Below are 22249 nucleotides of genomic sequence, written 5' to 3' on the forward strand. Positions count from 1 at the left end.
GTGCTAGGACTCATCATGGGAAAAGGTAGTTGGGGGAGGAAAATCATGTACTGCACAGAAATATTTCATTATTTCTCATGTCAAGAGAGAAGTGCTGAAACAAGTCAGCAAATAGATTCAAAGCAAACTAAAAGAAAAAGAGGAACATCCTTTTCTTACAACTCATAATGACCTTGTAGAACTTACTGCTGCAAGATGTTGTGAAGCTACAAATAGGTTCAAGGAGGGCTTTGATAATGTTGTGTGTTATAGGCTGAAGGCTTTCAAATTAGAGATGAAATAAGTGAGATTTTAGTTTTGGGATAAATAGACCACAAACAGTCTTTGGTTGTGTGGCTGGATCTGATTGAATTGCTTCTGCTTGATTGCAATTTTGTTTTGCTTTCCTTGACAGAAAGGCAGTGTCTGTCCTAAGTCAGAGACGGGTATTTTTTTTAATTAACCTTGGGCTTTTCTTCTTTTTTCTTTTATTTTCCCTTCCCCAAACCAGCTATTTTTTATCATTCTATCCAAGAAAGGAAATTTTATATTTTCGTGTAAGAGGAAAGTTAAAGCAAAAAGATTTCTTGCTTCATAAGTGTACTTTTCATTACTTTAATGATGTGTGTCTAACATTACCATATTGTTGAAATGATGGCAAACCTTCCTTTAAAACCATGTTTTTAGAAGCATACATTCAAAGCATTTCAGATTATAAGCATTTAGGTTAGAAAATGCTAGTCAAATGTCAGTGATACCTGAATAGCGTCAAGGCATGCTTTAAATCTCCTTGCTTCTTTGGAAAATTTTTCTTAACACAGATTTAATTTTGGAAGCATTGCAATCCTAAAAATAGCCAGGACTTCCTTACGCGTCTCCTCTCTCTTTCCTTACCCAGTGAGTATTGGCCACCCTTTTCCATTTTTAGTAAGAGTTGTGAAGGTCCCACATTTCCTCAAAGTTTGCACATATTTTTCCACATTTCCACATTACAAGGAGCAAGTGGAAGCACGGACCTTATCCATTTGTCTCCTTCCTGCCAATGTGAAGTTCTGCTAAATGAGCAAAATCTCTCTTCTCTTTTTTATCACACCTTTTGCTTTTTTTGTTTTGTTTTGGGGTTTTCTTTTCACTCTTTGTCTCCTTCATTTCACCTTATTTCCCCCCTGGTTATCTTTGTCAGACTGCTGTTTTCTTCTGCTAATGATTACTTTTGAAAGAGACATCTCCTAAGTTTAGCCTCCAGAAAAGGGAACCCATTTCTGATGAGATGGCTTATCTCCAGATCACTGCTGCATCATCTCATCTCTTTCTGTGTCTCTGCTGTGCAGCCCTTACTTAATTTTAACTACGCTTACTCATACACCAGTGTGCTGTAGTTTTCTGTGCAAAACCCATCTGCAAGCGTCGATCTGGCTTTCTCAGGCTGGAGTCACAGCAGGATTCCTTCTGGTACCCTACGTGAGTTGTGAACATGGGAGGATACATATGGCTTTGTAGGGGGTGCTTCATCTCTGTGGATAGCACTGTGGTGTGTCTCCTCACATTAGAAAGTTGTGTTTTGATGTCACACAGCTTCACCATAACGATTAGGACCGATAGAGAAGGAATACAACAGAGCCTTCTGTTCTGTATCAAAAGAAGGGCAAATCTATTGAGGAGGTTGTATTCAGAAAGATGGGATTCTAAGCTTATCTTCTATTAAATATGCTTTTTTAATTTCATTTTCAAATACTTATTTTTTACTTTCAGAAGTACGAAAACATGGGTTTTAAATTTAACTTTGCAGTAAACAAGATGAGTTGTATTTTTGGTACAGCGTGTTACTTTGCTTTGGCGAGAGTCTGAATTAACTCGACCTACTTTACTTGTATGGTATGTTTATGCTCTGAAGATGCTGTGTTAGTAGTTGTACAGTTAAATCCAGGTGTCCCAAACACTCAAAATCTAATGCTTTCTGCCTTCCTGCAAGTAATGCAAGTAGAGTGCTTGCTGGGAGGTGATTTAGTCCAGAATTAAACATCAGAGAGTGGATACCTGAAGAGAAGTGTAGATTCTGTTTTGCTTGATGGATTTCTCTTTTAACATAACATGCTTGCCTTCAAATGGCTCTGATTTTTGTGTGTATGTGTCAGGAAAGAAACAGAAGATTTGTTAGATTTATATCTACTTCCATTTGCTGTTAACCCTCATGTACTTTCACAACATGTTAGCCTGGTTGTCTGTGATTTAAATTATTTAGAAACCAGGATGATCATAAATTGTAAATTAGAAAACTGTAATTTTAGATTGCTTCATAGCCTAAACGATCTGTGAAAATACAGCATTTTGATTACGTGATCTTTTAAAAATCAGTGATTAATACAGAATTTTAAAGCTCTCTACATCACAGAACATTTAGCAGCATGATTTGAAGCAATTGTCCTGATTGCCACATGAATATTGTAACACTTCACAAATATTTGTCTAGATGAGTGTGTGTAAGGAACCTTTGCATTAAAACCTATTGCACTGACAGCAGTTTTTGCTGGAAAATACTTGTAAAAGATAGTCTGTTGTCCATTGACCTGGGGAAGACTAAGCAGATTTATCTGCTTAATGGATGAACAAAATTAGACCAGATTGTTTTCAGGCTGGTCTGTACAGCTTAGTCTCCAGCAAACATCTAAGGGTAATTACTCTGAAACTGCTCCTCATTTGTAAACGTTTGTTGTGCAGTGAGAGCTGCTTGGCATCGCTCCTAGCTTTCCCCACTCCAGACTCTTCCTTGTTTGGTAGGTACGGGCAGGTTTTGTGTATGAGGACACACTTTAAGAATTCTTTATTGTTCCTGAGATGCACCGTGCTCTTGCTTGTATCTGATGGATTAGAACATAAAACGCAGGCATTCTGCATCAGTTATACTGGGCAGTTCTTCAACATTTTTAATAACATACTTTCACATTTTCTGGTTGCTATTTATACTGTTTTTTTGCTTCCCTTCCCTTCCAGCCTCAGCAACCTTAGCATCCTCTCTAAAGACAAAGCATTGCATTCATTCTTAATGCAGCTCTATTCAGAAGAATTATACCAGGAATTAGTGTGGGTGGTAGCACAGTGTGCCTAGAGTGGAATTCAAGAAGCTGTGGCCAAAATTAATATTTATGATCTAACTTTTTTGTCTTGTCTTGTATGTTTAATAAACAGAAAGCATGTTACTGCAGCTATTTTGACACCATTAAGGAATCTGGAAGAAATGCTAGTAATGCTTAAAGCTGGTATAAAAATGCTTTATTACAGCATTACCCATTTCAGTAAGGGAAAGAGAAATCTGCTTTACCAGTTTAAGCTCCTAGACATAACTAGCATATGTGGTGTTAATACTGCTTGAAATACTACTCCACTGCTCTTTATGGAGTTTGGTTGGCATCTATTTTTCCATTTGAAACTGGAATTTTGTTCCTTTGTGCTTTACAGTTCTCTGCAATTGCTTTATACATACATGGTCATATAATTTTGACATTGGGATAAGGTTGGAATTTGCAAAGTCAGGAATTTCACTGAATCCTTGCTTTCTCCAGTCAGAGTGGGGAAAAAATGAAAAGAAAACAAAATGGATTTCCTGTTGTAGTGTTTTTGATTTTTTTTTTTTTTTTTCTCCAGAATGAATAAGGCAATGGAAAACTGTTGAAATCATATCGTCAAGTGTATGTGCTTTTAGGCTTACTTTTCTCAGTGCCCTTTTATGTATGTGTGTGCTTTAGACTAAGGAGTATTTTATACTAAGAACCAAGGAAGCATTATTTCTTCTAACCCCCATTTAGAAAATGTTATAACAAGTAAGTTTCTTGACTGTCTCTGAGTTTGAGACATGAATTTCTCACATGCAGTTAATATAAATATTGTAATCATTCCTGTTTTACTACATTTAACTGTTAATAACCATTTACTTCAACATTCTCCATTTGTATTTAAAAGAAAGCGGTTTAATCTAAAAGATGGCTATAGATAGGTAGAAGGAGAATGTGTAGGAAGGCAAGCCAGGGTAGCAGCAAAATTATTTGGAACTGATGTGTTGGTTGGCATTACGTGGTACACAAAAATAGATCATGGGATAAATGGTTTGTCATCTGTTTTAATGAGATGGAAGACATTTATGCAAGGAAGGCAAGTCCTTGGAAACGGGATTTTAAAAAATTGTCTTTGACCGTGTGTGCAGGAATCTAACCTGGTTTCTGCCCTAATTGGTCCTAAATAGAATAATCATCAGTTTTTACTCCCATGTCTCCCTTGTGGCATTACATTTATCCTAGTAAACTTGTGTGCTGCAGGAACAGTTCCACCAGTGCACGAGCGTGGATGGCTGCTGTAGCTCTAGCTCTTGCTTGGAAGTAATGTAATTTGTTATTTCCCATCATTTTCAGCAGGGAGACGGTGATGTCCTGCATATGGCTGCAGCTGATGCAGTCCTGCCAACCAGTGCCCCAGCAGCAGCTGTGCGGCTTGTGGTGCTGTGGTGTTGGTGCTGGAGAAGGCCTTCAGCCTCACTGTCACAGCCTGCTCTCCTGGACCATGTTTATGCCCCAAATTGGCCTGCAGCATTGTCTTGCCATGCTTTTAGTTTAGGGACTGCCATAGACAGTCAGTGTGCCAACAAGCTTCTGTTTGCATTAAGGACTTTCTTATTTTGCAGCCTAATGGGAGTACTTTGTACAGCAAGAGCTCCTTAATCTCCACAGCAGCCTCTGTTTCCTCTCAGAGTATCCCAAAACTCCAGTCTGGACCCACCCAGAATGATTCAAGCAGTTTTGAATCATAAGGAAAACGCCTCACCAATATAAGGACTGGTATTTCAGTGGGTGCTTTTAAGAGCTACATTTTGGGGTGGTCCATATTTTGGTGTCCTGGCCCTCACAATTACTGTCTCTGTGGTTTGAGAGCCCTGCCCCACCCATGTGTCAGGGCCAAGAGGTGTTTTAGCTGCTCCGTGTCTCCAGCTCGAAGGGTTCCCCTGCTCCTGTGTTCACTGTGCAGAGGAGCCTGACCGCAGCCACCCCTGCTTGCAGCAAGCCTGCTGCTCGTGAGGCACTAGCAGGAAAATGTGCAGAAACCCAGCAAACTCCCCCTCGTGGAGAAAAATGTGTGGGAAAAGAAAATACTGGACGTGCTGTAGTACAGGAAAATAAATTTTCACTTGTTGGACTTAGCAAACTTACAGGGAAATAAATGGATGCAAAATCTGTGACTGGTGCTTGACAGGATCTGTAATATTCTCCCTACTTGCTTGGACTTTGTGCATGCTCAGAAAGGGGATGCTGTGTTTGTATAGATCTTCCCCATGGTTTCAACGTTATTTCAACAACAGGTGATACTTCAGAAACAATTCTAAAAATCCTTCTCTTGATTCCCTGACAAGGAGGAAATAAAACACCTAAGACTGGGGGAAAGGTTTACACCCAGACGTGCTAGTGTAATAGTTCTAATGCAATCCTGAAACCCTACCTGAAACTCTTGCAGTGTTTGCTTTGTTTTTGTCATGCTGGTTACGTAAGACTTCCATTTCTCACTTTTAGTCTGGTTAATATTAGTGTGTATACAAGCAAGAAGAATAATGGGTATTGTGGATTGAATTCTCATTTGCTGAACTTCATTGTTCCGAAATTGAAAATGCTGAAGCTGAACTAGTTAGCATTTGTTTCAGTGCCTCGGTCTGTGGGACGTTTTAGGTTGGTCATCTGCAGTTGCATGTTCCTCCTATTAAAAAAGTCTCATTATAGTTCTTAATGTGAAGTGAAACTGCCAAACTGGATTAGACAGAAAATTCTGCTTTAGTGCTAGTCATGAGTTAAGCATTTTAGCTATGTTGTCAGTGTTGTACAACCAAATCGATCTTAAAACTTTCTTTTTCTTCCTCATGACAGAGGTCAAACTCCTGCTGAATCAGACTTCCAGGTGCTTGAAATTGCTCGGAAACTGGAGATGTACGGCATCAGATTTCACCTTGCATCTGACCGTGAGGGCACAAAAATTAACCTAGCTGTTTCACACATGGGTGTGCTGGTATTCCAGGTAAGGTGGGCAGAGCCTACCAGGTGCATCTGTCTCTTCATTAGCGTGTCTTGGGAGTAAGTCTCATTTTAATTTCAGGTGTGTCTGGTTGCAAAATCTAGCACATTTTTTATGGTCAACAAAGTATCATTTAGGCCCACAAATTATTGTATTAAGTAAAATACAGTAAAAACCCTAATCTTGCTTGTACCATAAGATATCCTGAATATCTATGGGGTTACAAAATTCTTTTCCATTCCAGCTTCCTGGGTTTCCATTCAGTTTTCTAGTGTCTGCTCAGAGAGACACAAACATCGTAGGCTTTGTAGTTAGTCTTGTACTAAAAGATAACATTGCTTAACAGGATATTATTACAAGAAATAAGAATTGAACAGAATGGGATGGGGTGTGTGTGCGCATACGTGCATCTTTATGCCTGCATCAGAAATTGGTTTGTTGCTCTTCTGAAACTTTTGCAAACTTTTAACTATTATTGTTTCATTTCAGGGCAATACAAAAATCAATACCTTTAACTGGTCAAAGGTCCGAAAACTAAGCTTCAAGAGGAAACGATTCCTTATTAAACTCCACCCAGAGGTCTGTGTAAGTTCTGTCATAATAACAGACTTGTCAGTGTTGAAAACAATATTTTTTTAATTATGAAAAAATTTAGTTTTTAATTTTTAAATCATTTTCAGAGAACTAGGCTTGGCTTCACTATTCAAATAAAAATCTTTACTTTTTCACTCCGTGTCTTATCAACGATTCTAGCTTTGTGTATCAGCCTCATTGTATCTTTGCCATAGGCATACACATGTGTAAATATGACAGAAAAACAATTAAAATCAAGTATTTGGTGTGTCCTGTCTGTGTACTTTTACTCTGAAAAAGTAGTATTTAATAATTTTCTTGGATATAAATGGCTTATATGAGCTCTCTGTTCCATTATAGTCAAACTGAGCTGAGCTAACTTAAGCACTGACATAGTAAATCTTTCTATTTCAGATAAAAACGTGTTAGGGAGTGCTTTTGACTGTAGCTCCTTAGGAGAACTATCTAGTACACAGCTGATACAAAAGGCATTTACTTTCTATGACTGTTTTATTCAGGAACTTGTTGAATATAAGCTGCTTGAATAAAAAAAAAAAATCTGGTACAGAATCTCTTGATTCAAATATGAATGAAGTAACGTGATATGCCTCAGGAAACAGTAGTTGGCTGAGATTATGTTGTTGGAGCTTACTTTTAAGATCTATGTGATTACTCTTACTACAGCCTTATCTTTTTTATATGTCTGTATAGCAGAAGTGTTATTTTTCATGCTTGGCTGATTTACAATAGATGTTTTTTATTGCGGATGTCATCAAAGTTACTGGTGCTTCCTTTGTTACTTCCATACTGTAATATGGGTTTACATTCAACTTAGGGTTGTATTAGAATGGAAAAAAAAAAAATATGGGTATCAAATAGGTACGTGTAGCTCAGAAATTTGAAATGGGACAGGTTGGCTGTGTACGTGTCCCAAAGAGACCCTCAGAAATGTTATGTGATAACTGTATTCTGATATATGCAACGTTTTCCTGCCTCTTCCAAATCTCATGAAGTGAAAGACAAACATCAGAACTTCTAAGGAAAAAGTATTTTAAAATCACTAATTATTCACGTCAATATTTTAATTTCTTTCAAATTGCAAATTTTACAATCAGTGTTTCTTAACATGGAATATATCCAGCATGCTACTAAAGTCTTAGTTGAGTGCATTTTAAGTATTTTTCCATTTTCCATGTTAACAAATATTTTTGAAAGCTATTAAAGATTTATACTGCTTTCAAAATCATATCCATTGCTTTAAAGCATATGAGAAGTGATTTAGCAGGGTACTGTATCTCACTGTAGTTGAGCCTTTTTGTTGGGATGTATTTGTACTTTCCTTTTCTATTCTGTTGCCATTTTATGTGCTACTTGCTTTTTGTGTTCTGTTCCCAGGGTCCATATCAAGATACGCTGGAGTTTCTTTTGGGAAGTAGGGATGAGTGTAAAAACTTCTGGAAAATCTGTGTTGAATATCATACATTTTTTAGGCTCTTTGATCAGCCAAAGCCAAAGGCTAAAGCAGTCTTCTTCACCAGAGGGTCATCATTTAGATACAGGTACGAAGAAACATAATGAATTTATTGAAGCTGAATTGCTTGTATCTTAGAAAATGAGATGAAAAGGAAAAAGTATTCTAAAATAATCTCATTTATAATTTTTATACACTGCATTTCATAATGTTTGTTCTTTTGTGGGTTCACAGTGGACGAACACAAAAGCAGCTAGTGGATTATATTAAGGACAGTGGGATGAGAAAAACTCCGTATGAAAGGTAAATGCAAATTATTTTGTAAGGTGAAATGTAGTTGAGACTTTCACAGTACCCTTATTTCTTAAATTTCAATGGTTTTAAATGATTCTTGGAGGCATTTTCATTAGCTGACTTCTTCATTACTAATGCCTGCTTCAAATTTAAGGTAGCTGAACTAAATATTTTGCCAACTTGTAATCTCTTTACGATGTAAAGAAGCGCATAAAAGTTTCAGTATTGCATTTTAATTTAAGTGGGCAGCATGTGACTTAGAAATCTAGAAGTTCAGTGTATTTTGAAGACACGTGTATGTCACCCTGTTCATGTATTTGAGCAAGGGGTAGTGCTAATTAAGAGCCCTGTTTTCATCCATTCTTCCTGAAGCTGACGTAGCCTGATGCTTTGCAATGTTGTACTTCTACATATTAATAGTGATGAACCTATTGTGTACCTGTCTCCCGTGTCCTAGTATTTATATTGTCACAAGGTAAGACAGTTCAACTTGCTAACTAGGCAGTGAAAGAGGTTTGTATATATTGTTTTGCAATACAATAACTGCTAGAGTTGATTTGACTCTAGAAAGTCCAAAATAAGTTTGGGAACAGTGCCACAGGGAGAGTGGTCTCCTTTCTTGGCAGTATTAAGCTGCAAATATTGAGTCCTCATCACTTCGTCATCATTGCTTTGCAGTATTAGGAATTAGAGTGGCTTGATAGAAGGACGCCGAAGAACAGCTGACGCAATAACATCAAACTCAAGCTTAAATCCAAAATAGCATTGTCGTAGTTCTCAATTTTTGAACACGATTTTCATCGTATTGTTATTTTCAGAACATAACGCAGTTAGCATCCCTGGGCAGTAGTGGGTCATTTCTCTTGTGCAGAGGTTGCACCCTGAGGTCAATCTAAATACTGATGTTGACAATCACTGATATTTATAGACATTACCTGATGTAGGATATAATGTACAGCAGAGTAATCCGTACAAAACTGCAGCATAGTTGAGACTGTGTCTAAAATCGCACAAGTAGCCTGTGGTAGCACATACAGTTGGTCTTGGGTTCTGCAAGTATGAAACAGTGACCTTAAATAGTCATTTGTTTCTAAACACATACATAAGGAGTGTGCATTTTTATTAAGAAATTATGTCGCTTAAACTTGACTATGAAACCCATTCTATCCACATGTGGGAAACTCTTCACAGTTGTTTATCTGAAAGTTTATAAGAGCTTAATAGGAATTTCAGAAAGTTTGCATTTCATGTACTTAATGTCTTGGACTACAGTTGAGCTCCTTTGCCAGATGACAAGTGTCACTTGTTTAGTACTAGATTGATGGTTGGACTTGATCTTAAGGGTCTTGACCAACCTAAATGGTCCTATGATAGGTTGATTTTCTAGCAAATGATTGCCATAGAATAACCATCACTGTGATGCAGGATACCACTTTTTTGAGTTTAACATATAGAATGTTATATGCCATTAACTAGATGGTTGACTGAAATGTTATTTACAATCATTGTTACAGATTACTGATGAATAGTTTCAAAACCAGAATGAATTAGAAGTTTATATTGATGACAAAGGAAGAAACTAAATCTGCTATTTAATCTATCCTTTTGCCCCATGTTGCTTTTGAGCTCAGTGGTATGAATGATCTGGATCTTGCTTATCTGTATGTTTCTTACTCCTGTGTTGTTCAATTTAGAACAATTGTCAATTTTTAAATCTTGAACTAGTTATTAACAGAATCTAATAAAATACATCTTGAGACTTTTTTATTGGCTATTAGAATGTAAATAGCTGAAGAGGGAAGGGAGAAGGCTGATTGATGTCTTGGATGCTCACAGGATGCTCTCTTTTCTGCAGGAGGCACAGCAAAGTCAGAGTGTCCACTCACGCTTCAAACACAGACGTGCCAAAACAGGTTAGTTCTGCAGCACTGTAGGCAGTGCAATCAGTAGAGTTGACAAGCACCTTTCCAAGGTGACTGCATAGGAAGGTGATTAAGTGCAGTTCTTGTCTGGAATCAGTTGCACTGTTTAATCTTTGTCCCTGATGCATGGTTTTTCTTCTTTTGCCAGTAGTAGCAGTTTTGATAGTTGTAGCTGATGGGGTCTAAGGTGAATATTTTCCTTTTCAGAGTTCAGTTCAACTCAGAAGATGTCATAGTTCCTAGTACGTTACTCTTTCAGAGGATTAGGTTGTGTTCACTTACTATCTGCCTTCTTTTTGTGGAAGTCTTAAGTTCATTGTATAGATGCCTTCTACAGCCACAGGCAAGAACTAAATGTATAAATGCAACAGTTTATCGTTTCACTGAATGTGCTTGCATTACATGTGAGAGGCTAAGGAAACACTCAAGATTTGGCAGTTCTTGTTTTGTGTTATTTTCTGTTGTTTATGCTATTCAGCAGAGGCTATAAAATACATGGTTTCAATTTTCCAGCTGGTTACCAGAATTTGGGGAAAAAAGATCTTGCCTCTTACTGGGGATGGTAGATCTATTTCTACATGCAAAGTTTTATTTGCTATAAAGTGAGCATTGTTGAAGCACGCATTCCCTTTGTGTCAGGAGACAGACATTGGTTTTGTTTTTGTTTGTATTATAAAAATCTTGTTACCTGTTCTTTTTCTTACTTTCTTTTCCTCAGAGTGTTGCATTCACTGAGGGCTTGAGAACCCCAGGGTCTCCTGCCTCAGCGACTGTCCCCTTCCACTCATTTCATTCATCGGCCACTCCTACTACTGTCCTGCCCATCTTTGCAGAAACCAGCCCTTCCTCTTTGGACCCCCGAGTGCCATACACAAGGATTCCAGAGAAAAATACTGCAGCGCCTGTAGAAGAAACAGGGAGGAAATCGATGCAGCAGCCTGGATCTCCCACGTTCCAGTCATTCCAAGGTGTTGGGTTTGGTAGTGTTGCAGGAAACTGTAACCCTGCGTGTCCTGTTGCTGAGAGTGGTTGTGGTTTAGATCTAGACATAGAGAAGAGCAGTAAGGAGAGTAGGGCTCTTTGTAAAAATGACAATGATGAGGATGACTTTACCACAGGTGGTTTTGTCGCTGAAAAAGAGCATCAGCACTGCAGTAGGGGCGCCCCTCTTTTCACATTGACAAATTCACAGTTACAGGTGTCAGAGGAATTTATTGATGACGACCCAGCAGAAATTTCCTTTTTTGCTGGGGGCTCTGAGGCATTTTCATACGTGTACAGCGGTTTGGAGTTAAAGGGCTCTGATTTTTCGAAGCATGCGTCAGAGTTGACTGGCTTAACTAAAGATGCCCTTCAACAAAATACAGTCTCTTCTCAGTCGAGCCCTGACAGGTACTCAACAGAAGCGGTAGATATGAATATGGAAGACGAATATGAATTTGAAGAAGAGAGTGATTTCAATGGCAATGAGAGGCCATCAGATACCTCGGAGTTGTTTGAGGTTAAGGCACAAGCAAGCAGAATGCAAAGCCTCCTGAGCCCTTCTGAAACGAGCTCACTCATCAACAACCGTTCTGAGAGCAGCTCCCTCAATAATTTGCCCCTAAACGGTACGTCCTCCTTGCACACGTACAGCTCTGCTAACCATTCGGAGGCGAGCTCGATGGTGAACTTCCCAGCCTACTCAATCCGCTCGGAGTCCAGTTCAGCCTTCCAGTTCAGTGACATCATTGATCAGCTAGAACAGCTCAGCTATCCACCTACCACCACGGAAGACTCTAGCAGTACAGATACAGACTCCTGGGACTCTGAAACTGCTGCACCACTGGATGTAAACCTTGTCTTTAGTAATCCTTTTGCTCAAGCAGCTGGTGAGAACTTCACTTTTGACTTTCAGAATAATTTAAAAAATCTCTCTCAGGAAGATTGGACAGAGAAAGCACATGTCAATCATTGATTCTTGATTTTTAGGAGGGATTTCTCTAAGCTGTTTAGGCTTAGAAGCCAGAAAGGTGTGATGTCAGTCACTTTAAACAAGAAAACTCTAATCCATTAGCTGGATTTTAAATCACGTACCATAAGTGATTTTTTTTCCTGTGTCTCTTCAGTTCTCTTAAAGCATCCTAGCTCTGGTACTGCATTATATGCATCAAACTACATCCAGAATGTTTCATAACAAGCTACAACGTCCTCAAAATACTATAGGTAGGAAAAACCACTGATTTTGGAGAATTTAAGAGCCATCAGCTCACTCATGCAGACTTGTCACAAACTACAGTGTTGAAGGATTTTTTTGGCTAGGAACACGTCTGTAAGAGTGCTATAATATGCTGAACACAACAGCTATTTTTGCAAATGTTTGTTAATGAGAAGCCACAACCTGTAAATTAGCTGCTGTTCTGCACTGCAGTGAGAGTCCTTGTGTGATTTTTTTTTTCCACAAACAAAAAAAGGATAATCTTCTTGTCAACTATGAAGGATAGTTTTAAGATACAGAACTATGCGACATGATCAAATGAAAATGGGAGCCAACAAAACTTCTTGTGAAGACAATCGTATTTTATGACTACAAAGTGCCTTCAACAGTTGAGCAACAAAAAAGCACACTTCTGCTTTTCAGTACTTTGGAGATGCATGCATAGACCGCGAAAGCACTTAATCCCCTTTGCATTTTTATCTAATCCTTTTTCTTGATTTAATTATGCTGCAAAAAAGTGCTTACAAATTAGCTCATAAAAGTGTACTTGATCTGGGGAAAGACAGGTGCGGGGAAATCTGGTGACAGCTTTAACTTTTTCTTTAAAATATAGGCTTTTTTTATTAAAAGGAGGAGATAGTGCAGTACTAGTACAATCAATGCCTCCAGAATAAGCAGCTTACTGTGATAAGTATGATATTATATTCAATATTTCATATCAGTTTTCTTACTTGTTGTATTGCCAAAAGGCTTTCCATCTTAGTCATTTACAAAATACCAGTATTTCACAAAATTCTGATAACTAAAAATTCAAGGGAATTCCTCTCAATGTGTAGCAGAATATGACAAGGTAAAACATCCTTTAGTCACCCATTTCTTCTAGTTCAGTACCTACCAAGACGTGACTAGTACTCACGGTACTTACTAGCATTGTGGTTGTTGTGTTTGAATGGGATCACTGTTGTTCCATTAGAAACTTGTCGCATTTGCCAGTGGCACAGAAAATCGAAGCACATTTAGAACTAGTTTGAACTTACAGGAATGTACAGCTGTTTAATTGGTCTTTTTTGTTTGTAAGTGCTATGTGTGTGTTTGTTTTTTTTTCTTCTTCTCCTGTTGAATGTGTGTTCTGTAGCTCTTGAATTGACTTTATTCATACCTGTGGAAATTGTCATAGATGTGACTTTTGTAAATAGGCATTTGGAGGAGGTCTTCAGTCAAAAGCTGGTTCCTTTATGTTTTTAGTTTTTTGTCTGGTTTCCTTCCATAACTACATTATGTAACTTGAAAAAGAAAATCAGAAAAAAATACTTCTGTTTACTAACTCTCTTACAAGTAGTAGGGTGAGGGACTAAAATGTGGATAAAGATTTAGAAGGCTGCCTTTAATGTCTTTGACCTTCAAAAAACGAAAATCAAGATTGAACTATTTTCATACAAGTACGGCTGCCTCTGTTCTGTTTCGTGCCTCAATCACAAGCATTCTCTCTAAATAAGTTACAGTTGCTTAATATAGGAATAAATCCAACTAAATTCTCCAGAATTTCCAAAGATCTTAAGAGGAAAAAAAGCTGGTTTCTGTAATTTTAATAAATGTGCTTGGTAAGCCTGAGAGGAGGCTTGCTGATATATTGTCTTTCAGAGCAGTCAGTCCCAAGAAGTGCCTTTAATATTTTTCTTCTCCATGTACTTTGCAGCTATGCAGAATTTCTGTTGGCAATTTTAAGTCTCAGGGATTTTTAAACAAACTAGTAGTAAGTCTCAATCTGATACCCATTTTGTTTTTTAAAGGAGCTGGAGTGACTAGGGTCCCGGTCCATCATCTTTTAGAGCAAGATGTGTCTAACCTCAGGAGAGGACGGGCTGGGGTAAGGGTGTGGGGAAAGGGAGCATAGATCTAGGTACAGAGCTGTTCAGGCTAAGGTTTTAGTTAAATGTGTCACCAGGAGCACTGATGTTTCACATTTTCTGACTCTGCTCTATGTCTGAAGTGGGGATGCTTGCGTAAAGACGATGCTGGTCAGCACCTAAAAAACAGTGTCCTTCGCTAGGATTGCACCCTGTGGTGGACTTGCAAGCAGTGTGCTGCTTTCTCCTTTCCCAGGTGTGGGATGTGGAGAAACAGAGACAGGACATGTGCTTCTCAGGCACACCTGGATTGGTTAAAGGAGCTAGAGTTGAGTACTAGCCGATACCCTGCTGGAATGCTGTTTCTGTAGGGGTTCAGTACTGCTTCCTATGCCCCTGGCACCTGCTAGTTATATCTTTGCTGTTGGTAATTGATAGCTTATGGCTGTCGCGGTGTTTGTTTGTTTTTTTTTTTCCCCGGCCTTTTCTGATTTTTAGAGCTATATGGCTTTTGAAGCCTACTGTTGCATGATTGGCTATTTTCTTTTATTTATGGTTTTCCACATAGGCACAGAAGAGGAGAAAATTTAGTTTGTATGTCACAGTTTCCCTATAGCAGGAAAGCTGTAAGAAAAGCTTCTTGATTTCCTGTGGAGGGGTGAGTTCAGATTTATTTTCTGATGGAGGTGTGAGTAAAAACAAGCCTGCCTTTGGGCGCTGCACAGTGACTTATGCATCAATTACCAGTTGTTCTGGTGCAATAGAGTCATGCCAGGCATCCTCTTCTCCCCCAGCAACCTCCTGATAGAGAAGAGAGAAGGAAGGGCTTTCCCTTCTCTGTTTGTACGCTGCCTTTGAATAGTGTAAGGTGGTGTGTGAACTTTGGTGCAGTGCAGTTATGCCCTGAATACCATCTGTGCTGTCAGAGTTACTCCTGGGGGTTTGTTTCGTTGTCTTTTTACAGTGTTGAAACTGCTTATGCTTAGTTCCTGGTACTGGTTTCATTTTTTTCCTGAGAACCCAAGTTTTCTTGTCAAGAAGATGAGCGGGGTGCCGGCAGGTGCTGAAACTGTGCCAGCATCAGGAGCTGGGACCCCCATGGATCCCGAGCAGTGAAAGCTGCTGCAGGGATCGTGATATTAAAAAGGGGGGAGAGTATGTAAGAAGAATCAGGAGATCTTTATGGGGTATCCTGTGCACGCTCACCTTGAGAAGGAGAAATATGAGGAATTGTGGTAGGAGCCGGTGAAACCCTGGCTGCAAAACTTCACTTGTCTGTGGCAAGTGAATGGATGTCTTTTCCTCTCCCCGGTGTGGTTGTTCATGGAGGTATGTTCTGTCATGTTTACTTTCTGCCCCCGCCTCTGGGAGGCTTGGAGGGACGTCATGCTCTTCAAGGTACTTAGGTTTGTTGTTGACATGCAGTTCTAGTGCTGCATTTTTCCAGTAGAAAGAACCACTGGGGTTGTCAGGTTTGTTCTTTGCTCTCCACAGTTCTCCAGACAGCTATGCTTGAGCAAGGGGTAGCAAGCCACGGACCCCTTGCCCCTGTTCTCTATCCTTTTGCTTCTGTGTTCCCCTCTATTGGGTAGGTCCCATTGCAGCAAATATATGCAGCCATAAAGTGTATTTCAATATTTTTGGCTTTTCCAAGTGAGTTAGGCTGAGAGATTCAGCGCTCTTGCGGTACTCAGTGTGCGCCTTGCAGCATGACTAAAAGACATGAAGAAATGAATGTCTTAAAAGGATAAGTTAATCTGTGCCTATATTGTTGTATGTGCCTATTTACAACCATTCTATTCTTAAGTGCATTTATTAAATATAAAGCACTACACGAGAACATTTTGATCTTCGTGTATGTAGTTAGTGGATCTCTTTTAATTTGCACATAACACTGGTCATAGAATGTTCTCTGACCTATCAGCCACCCGTTTAAACATTGGTAAACCTTACTAGCCTGTATTATTGCTTGTGTGTATACTTTGTAATTTTAAAATACTCACTCATTATTAGAGTAATACTTGCTGTATATTTCCCAGGAATTACCATATTTTATCCTAGAATGCAATAGGGCAGCATGTTGATTTGCTCTCAACTTTCACTTTAATTTCCAGTGAATTTCAGAGTTGCTGGATAATACCAATTATTGATCTCCTTTTTCCTGTGTATATTTTTATTGTGATCATAGGTGATTTTGTTTAAGGGTTGATTTTTGTATTTTTTTTTTTTTCTTTTTTGGTCGGTGGTTTCTTTCTGTGGTGTTGGTGGTAGTTTGTTTAGTTGCAAATCTTGATAAGGGTAAGATTTTGTGGAGAAGAAAATAAAAGCCATTATTCTATGCAATTTGGTGCAAACCTGTCGGTAAGTCATTCCCATTATTGTCATTTTGCAAAAAGTTCTAAGCCATAATTATCAGGTATCGACCGAGTGAATGAATATACAACACAATCTTCATTATAGACTTTTAGCTGTCATTACCTATACTTAGTAGATCCTACATTGAACTTGTCACAAATGCTGTGTGTATGTGTGAGCCTACATATATACTATATGTATGAAGATGGGGAGACTTTATAGTTCCAAACGTGTGTCATAAAATCCATTTAATTTATCTGCTTGTGGGCTATTGCAGGATTAGTCCACAGAGCAAGCTGTAGCTTTGGAACATGGTTTATTGAACCCGGTTTGTGGGAAGGTGTTGCTACAAATTTTTCAAAGTCACAATATTTTACTGTTGTTTGAATATGCGAGTCTCAGATGGCAGCCAAGAGTGGGGTTTGTGACAGTTCTGCAGCTTGATAAGAAACCAGAAATGCCTATTTGTCAATATGTACAGATACACACGTGCTTTGTTTAGAGTGAATCCCCAGTTTACTAGGTGCTACTCTTTTCAGGAAAGGATTACATTAAGAAAACAGAGGGCTGGAATTTCTTATTTGATCTCTTGAATTTTTATCTTTTATACAGTAAATGTTTTTATTGAATTACATGTTGGGACTTTTACTATCTTTGTGTCTGTTGAGATTGCCAGTTATGAACCTGCAGATTTGTACTAATTCATAATTTTAATTGTTTATGCAATAAAATAAGGAAAACTTGGATATAAATGACATCATGGGCCTTTTAGCTTTATTTTTCGTTACCCTTGTGTTTGAAACAGAATGAATGTTCTGCTAGCCAAAGCATCTTAGAGTTTTATTGCCAGATTTCTCAAGGCAGTTTTTCTCTTGCATCCTTTTGTTGAAAGTACAGCACAGCCAAATATTGGTGTGTGTTTTTCAGATTACTGTTTTCTGCAAACCTTTGTTTGGAATAGAAATGGGAGTAAAAATTAAATATAATTGCTAGAGTGGAATCTTACTGTGGATTCATTTTCTTTTAAACTGGATATGACCCTTGGACTGTCTTCTGTATATTTGTTTTTATAGAAGACCTATCCTTTGTTCTAAACACGGGGTATGCAGACAGTTAGATTGCTTCATATTTTCCAGGTTCAGAGTTCACCTTCAGGAATTTGTGATAAAGATGTGGGTAAATCTTTTCCTTGATCACGTAAACATTCGATGGAAAAAAGCCAGTAGTACGCATATAAGTAAACTGAGCAGGTTTCTGGGCTAACTTGAATTCGTGTATTTTTTTGGAGTTATTCTCAATATGGTATTTACCGAGTTAGAAATAAAAACATCCACTCTAAAACACTTCGTTTTTAATCAAGGTGGAATTATTTAACCAAATTGCCACTGACTTCCTTTGGAATATCAGGAGATTGTAGAACTTACCATGTCATATTACTTTGTTACAGGGGCTGAATTTGGTGGACTGTTTTCCCTGCAAAGTTAAACCAATATTCATGTAGAATCAAGAAAATAATGTACGTGCAACAAATAAACTGTTTAGGTCGAAACCTTGACCATTCACATCAGCTGTGCTGCAGAGGTTTGTGTGAAGTAGTAATCTGAACACGTACAGGTCAATATTGGCTTATTTTTTATCAAGCTTCATGTTCAAGTGTAGCTTTATGTGCAGTGCTTTAATTTGGACTGAAGAATGGAAATATCATCTGAAAAATAACTGAGAAGTGATGCCAAAACCTTCACCCTGTGTAGTCTGCTTCTCTTTAAACTTTTAGTAAAAGCTAGTCGATATAATTAGCAAAAACAGTGCTCCAACATACTGGTCTAGTCCTCTAGTGGGAACCTTTAAGACTTTAAATGATGTGAATCTCAGAGGAAAGCCCATGGAGCTGTGAGCTGTGTGCTTCCCTTCTATTTTCTGAAACGTCTTTGCAATGTGAGACAGGACAGACCTATCTTATATTTGATTTCTGAGATCTGAAAATCAAACTCCAGTCTTCTCAGCCAGCATAACTATGTTCACAGTTATTTTTTTTAGTCCAAATTCCACCTCAACCATCTCCCTTTTCCCGGTGGAGCTGAACATTTCTTATAGAGCTGATTTTTTCACTGAAAAAAGAAACACATTTGTGTTGCATTTCTAAAGATTTACAGTGCTGATGAGAGGATGGGTGGGAGGCAAAAACTTTCTTTTCTTAATGCCATCTGACATGCTTCTGAAGGTATACAGGAAAGAGAGTTGTTGGGTTTAGCATGCTGGCTTTCCAGAGCCACTTCTAAAATTAAAACCACAATTAAAACTCAGGCACACAATTTTAAATCTTTATTTATTTGACATTTCCTTGTGTGGGAGAACAAAGGCATGAAGTATTCTCTCTTAACTTTTGTATAAGTATGCTTCAAAAATGTATGAGTATAGCTTGTTTTATAACTGGAACAAAAAAAAAAAAATCTTAGTGTATACATATGTGGACAACTAGCAGTTTATCAGGGTGAACATCACATGACTGTTTTTAGACAATAGAAATTAGATGGTCCAAATGATAAAGGTCAGTGTTATGGCTAAGTATAACCTAGCCAGTGATTCTCCACATATTCAGCTTTTTTTTTTTCTTTTCATAGAAACTAGCTGTAACTTTCTGTATATTGGTTCCTCTTCATTCTCGAAGTTTGACCTGTAAGGTGGTTGGATCTCCCCAGCACATCTCCCTGCTGCTGTCCCTAATGTGGTACCAAAACTTGCTCACTGATAAGTCAGGCCTAAGACCTGGCTGCCCTCTGTTTTCTTCCTTGCTTTCTCTGTTGTTGCTGATTGCACAACTGCTTAGTCCCTGGTGTCAGGTAGTGCTTTTCCTAAGTTTTCCTCCACTACCCACATCTGAAGTTTGTGTTGGGCAAAGATGTGAATTCCCTGTGAAATGCCTGACAGGTTAGAGAAGATCTCTGCAGTATTTCTGTGAGCAAGGCTGCTAAGAAATGTGTGGCTGCTACTTCTGCAAGGACAATTCTAGGTTATTACAAATGGATTTTGGATATAGGGCACGAATTTAAATAGATGCAACTACAGGAAAAAAAAGAAACAAACATAAAAAACAAATGCGTGCTAACTTTAATAATGCTGTGAGAGAGATGTGATTCAAGTACTCTTGATGAAAATACAAGGTAAGGTAATGGTTATAGCAGCTGGCCTAAAGTTTGATTTGTTTGTTTTTTTAAAAATAGACCTAAAATAATCCAATAATATACTTTCTCTGACTGGTTTCATATAATACTCTAAAAGTTTTTCTATTTCAAATTTTAATTTGAATCTTCACATCCATATATACTGAAGATCAGTAAAAAAAAAAAAAAGTAGAATAGAAAAATGTTTATATTGAGTCATAGGCTTGTATATTAGATGGAGGCTTTCATATTTTTTAGCTGGACAAAAGAAGGCAATGTAAACAATAATTAAAAAAAATGACAATATTATGCAGTAGCAGCGAAAGATAAGGCTGGCATTCTCACTGAGGTGCAGGGCTGTGCTCATCAAAACCAGTGCTTATGGAATGTTTTACTGTTAGATGTGATTTATTTATTTATTTTTAATTACATTCATGCTGGTCTTTGTTATGAAACCCTGGTTTTGTTTGTCTAAGGATATTTAGTTTTAACTATATAGCATAATTAACTAAGAAAGTATTCATGTTCTTAAATATTTTATTTAGAGAATGTGGAATATCACATTGAACTCCCATGTCTTGATGTTTTTATGTGATGTGAAAGCAAAACTTTGTCAAGCACAGAATGCAGTCATGTGTTTGAGGGTCTGCTTTACGTAGGGAAATACCCACATCATTGCTCAGAAACATGTTCCTGCTCACGGCAGGGCTCCCTGATTTCAGACCTTCGCCCTGGGTGCTGACTGTAGAGAAGTGGTGTCTGCTTGGTGCAGAACACACCTGGGCGGCCCCGCTGCGAGCAGACTCCTGCCCACCTTGCTGCTGCGGGTCGTGCTGTCTGGGGATGCGTTCCCACACCGTCACCTTCCCACCTGTGTTGTCCCACCTCACAAGGAGTTTACTGTGTTCAATGCCTGCTGAAAGCAGTGAAAAAAGCAAGCAAACAAAATCCCCAAACATAGCAATAATTAAAAAAACATCCCGGCTTTGCATGATGTTCTGCAGCCTTTCCTAGAAAAGCCAAACTTTGGATGTCATGTTAACCAAGGAATGTCCCTTTTGCAGAATTTGCCTTTGGTGCTTTGTCATCCTCGGGGAGCGAGCCGAGGCCGTGAGTGGGCAGGGGCCGGCGGCCATGTTCCGGGCAGCTGCCACAGAGAAGGCCCCGGTGCCAGTGCTGGGTGAGGGAGCGCTGCCTTCACATCCAGCAATGTGGCCCTTGCTTTGGGCTTCTCCTTTTACTCTGTCTGCAAGGGACAGGGATCTCCGTGTCGGATACAAATGAGCTAATGAGTGTTTTAAATAGATTTAATGGCCGTCTTCTCCTGACGGAGTAATAAAGTGAAAACCAGATGGTTTGACGGAGATGGGCGGTGGAGTGTCTGTGGTAAATCATCCCTCTGCTCCCTGCGTGCCTGGACAGTGGGGCTGTCTACCCAGAAGTAACTAATATGAAAGCTTCTGGAACGTGTGGCCACATGGTGTTAAACTCCAGGAATTTAAAGAGCCTCTAGCACTGGTTACCTTTTCGTTCTGAAGCTGTTTCACTGTCCGTGACATGGAAAAGCAGCCTTCCAACAGCCTCTTGGCCCCGCGTGGGTGAAACAAATATCAGACGTTGTCGCTTCCCGGTGTTAACATTAAAAGTAGCTGGAATGAAGGAAATGCACGGGCAGGAGCAACGTGCGCTCCAGAATGCCTTTGCTTGGCTAGTGTATTAATAGTTAACTCCGCAGCCTTAATCAGCTGAATCTCTTCCAGGTGACCGAGCGCAGCACTGTTTAGCTTCCTGCATTTGTCAATGTGAAAATTACGCACTTCAGCTTCCTCGTCACTGTCATGCTGCAACTGCGCATTTAAGTGGTTTTGCTTCCTGAGCCAAAGAGCAGCAGCTGGCTCCTGCCCGCTGGGAGCGAGAAAGCTCATACTTCTCCCCCAGCACGTGTGCCGTGGGGTGTGCGTGTCTGAAAAGATTTTTTTGAGGCGATTTTTAAGTGGTTTGGCAACGGGAAGAGGACGACTAGTGAAACCAATGGGAGGGTTAATACAGAGGTCTCATGCAGAAGTCGTGCGAAGTTGAATCTGCAGTGGGAGTGATAATACGGAAGGAAGGTGTAGGAGATGTCAACCTGCTCTCTGCGTGAATTCCCTGGGGGACAGGAGTTAGCAGTTGTAAGGACAAGAAAATCCAAACTGAAGGAAATTTCGGAAATGTCTGTGGGAACTGCTCAGGCTGATGCCTGGGGAGGTACAGCTCGAGGCTCAGGGCTGATAGTGCAGCTCACATTTTTGGCTTTGCTGTCTGTTTTCTGTTGGCCTTTGGTCAGGTGATTTAGCCCTTCCTTTCTGCATGGAATGCAAAAAATAACGCCAGGGAGTGTTGCAAGAGTGACTGAATGTTTGAAC

At 39.1% G+C, this 22249-nt stretch overlaps 1 protein-coding gene across 6 annotated transcripts in view; it reads left to right on the plus strand.

Moving 5' to 3' along the window:
- Positions 1-22249, plus strand: part of FARP2 (FERM, ARH/RhoGEF and pleckstrin domain protein 2) — a 74847-nt gene that overhangs the window by 33849 nt on the left and 18749 nt on the right. For all 6 annotated transcript variants that reach the window (XR_014695995.1, XR_014695996.1, XM_084529743.1 and 3 more), the window contains exons 8-13: positions 5880-6027; positions 6514-6603; positions 7993-8156; positions 8303-8371; positions 10218-10275; positions 11003-11252. Coding sequence is in view for 4 of the 6 variants with exons in the window: in XM_084529743.1 (XP_084385869.1) it covers positions 5880-6027; positions 6514-6603; positions 7993-8156; positions 8303-8371; positions 10218-10275; positions 11003-11252 (779 nt within the window). In the remaining 2 variants the exon portion in view is untranslated. The remainder of the gene's footprint in view (positions 1-5879; positions 6028-6513; positions 6604-7992; positions 8157-8302; positions 8372-10217; positions 10276-11002; positions 11253-22249) is intronic.

This window comes from Aythya ferina (assembly GCF_964211825.1).
Source record: "Aythya ferina genome assembly, chromosome: 9".
NCBI classification, from domain to species: domain Eukaryota; kingdom Metazoa; phylum Chordata; class Aves; order Anseriformes; family Anatidae; genus Aythya; species Aythya ferina.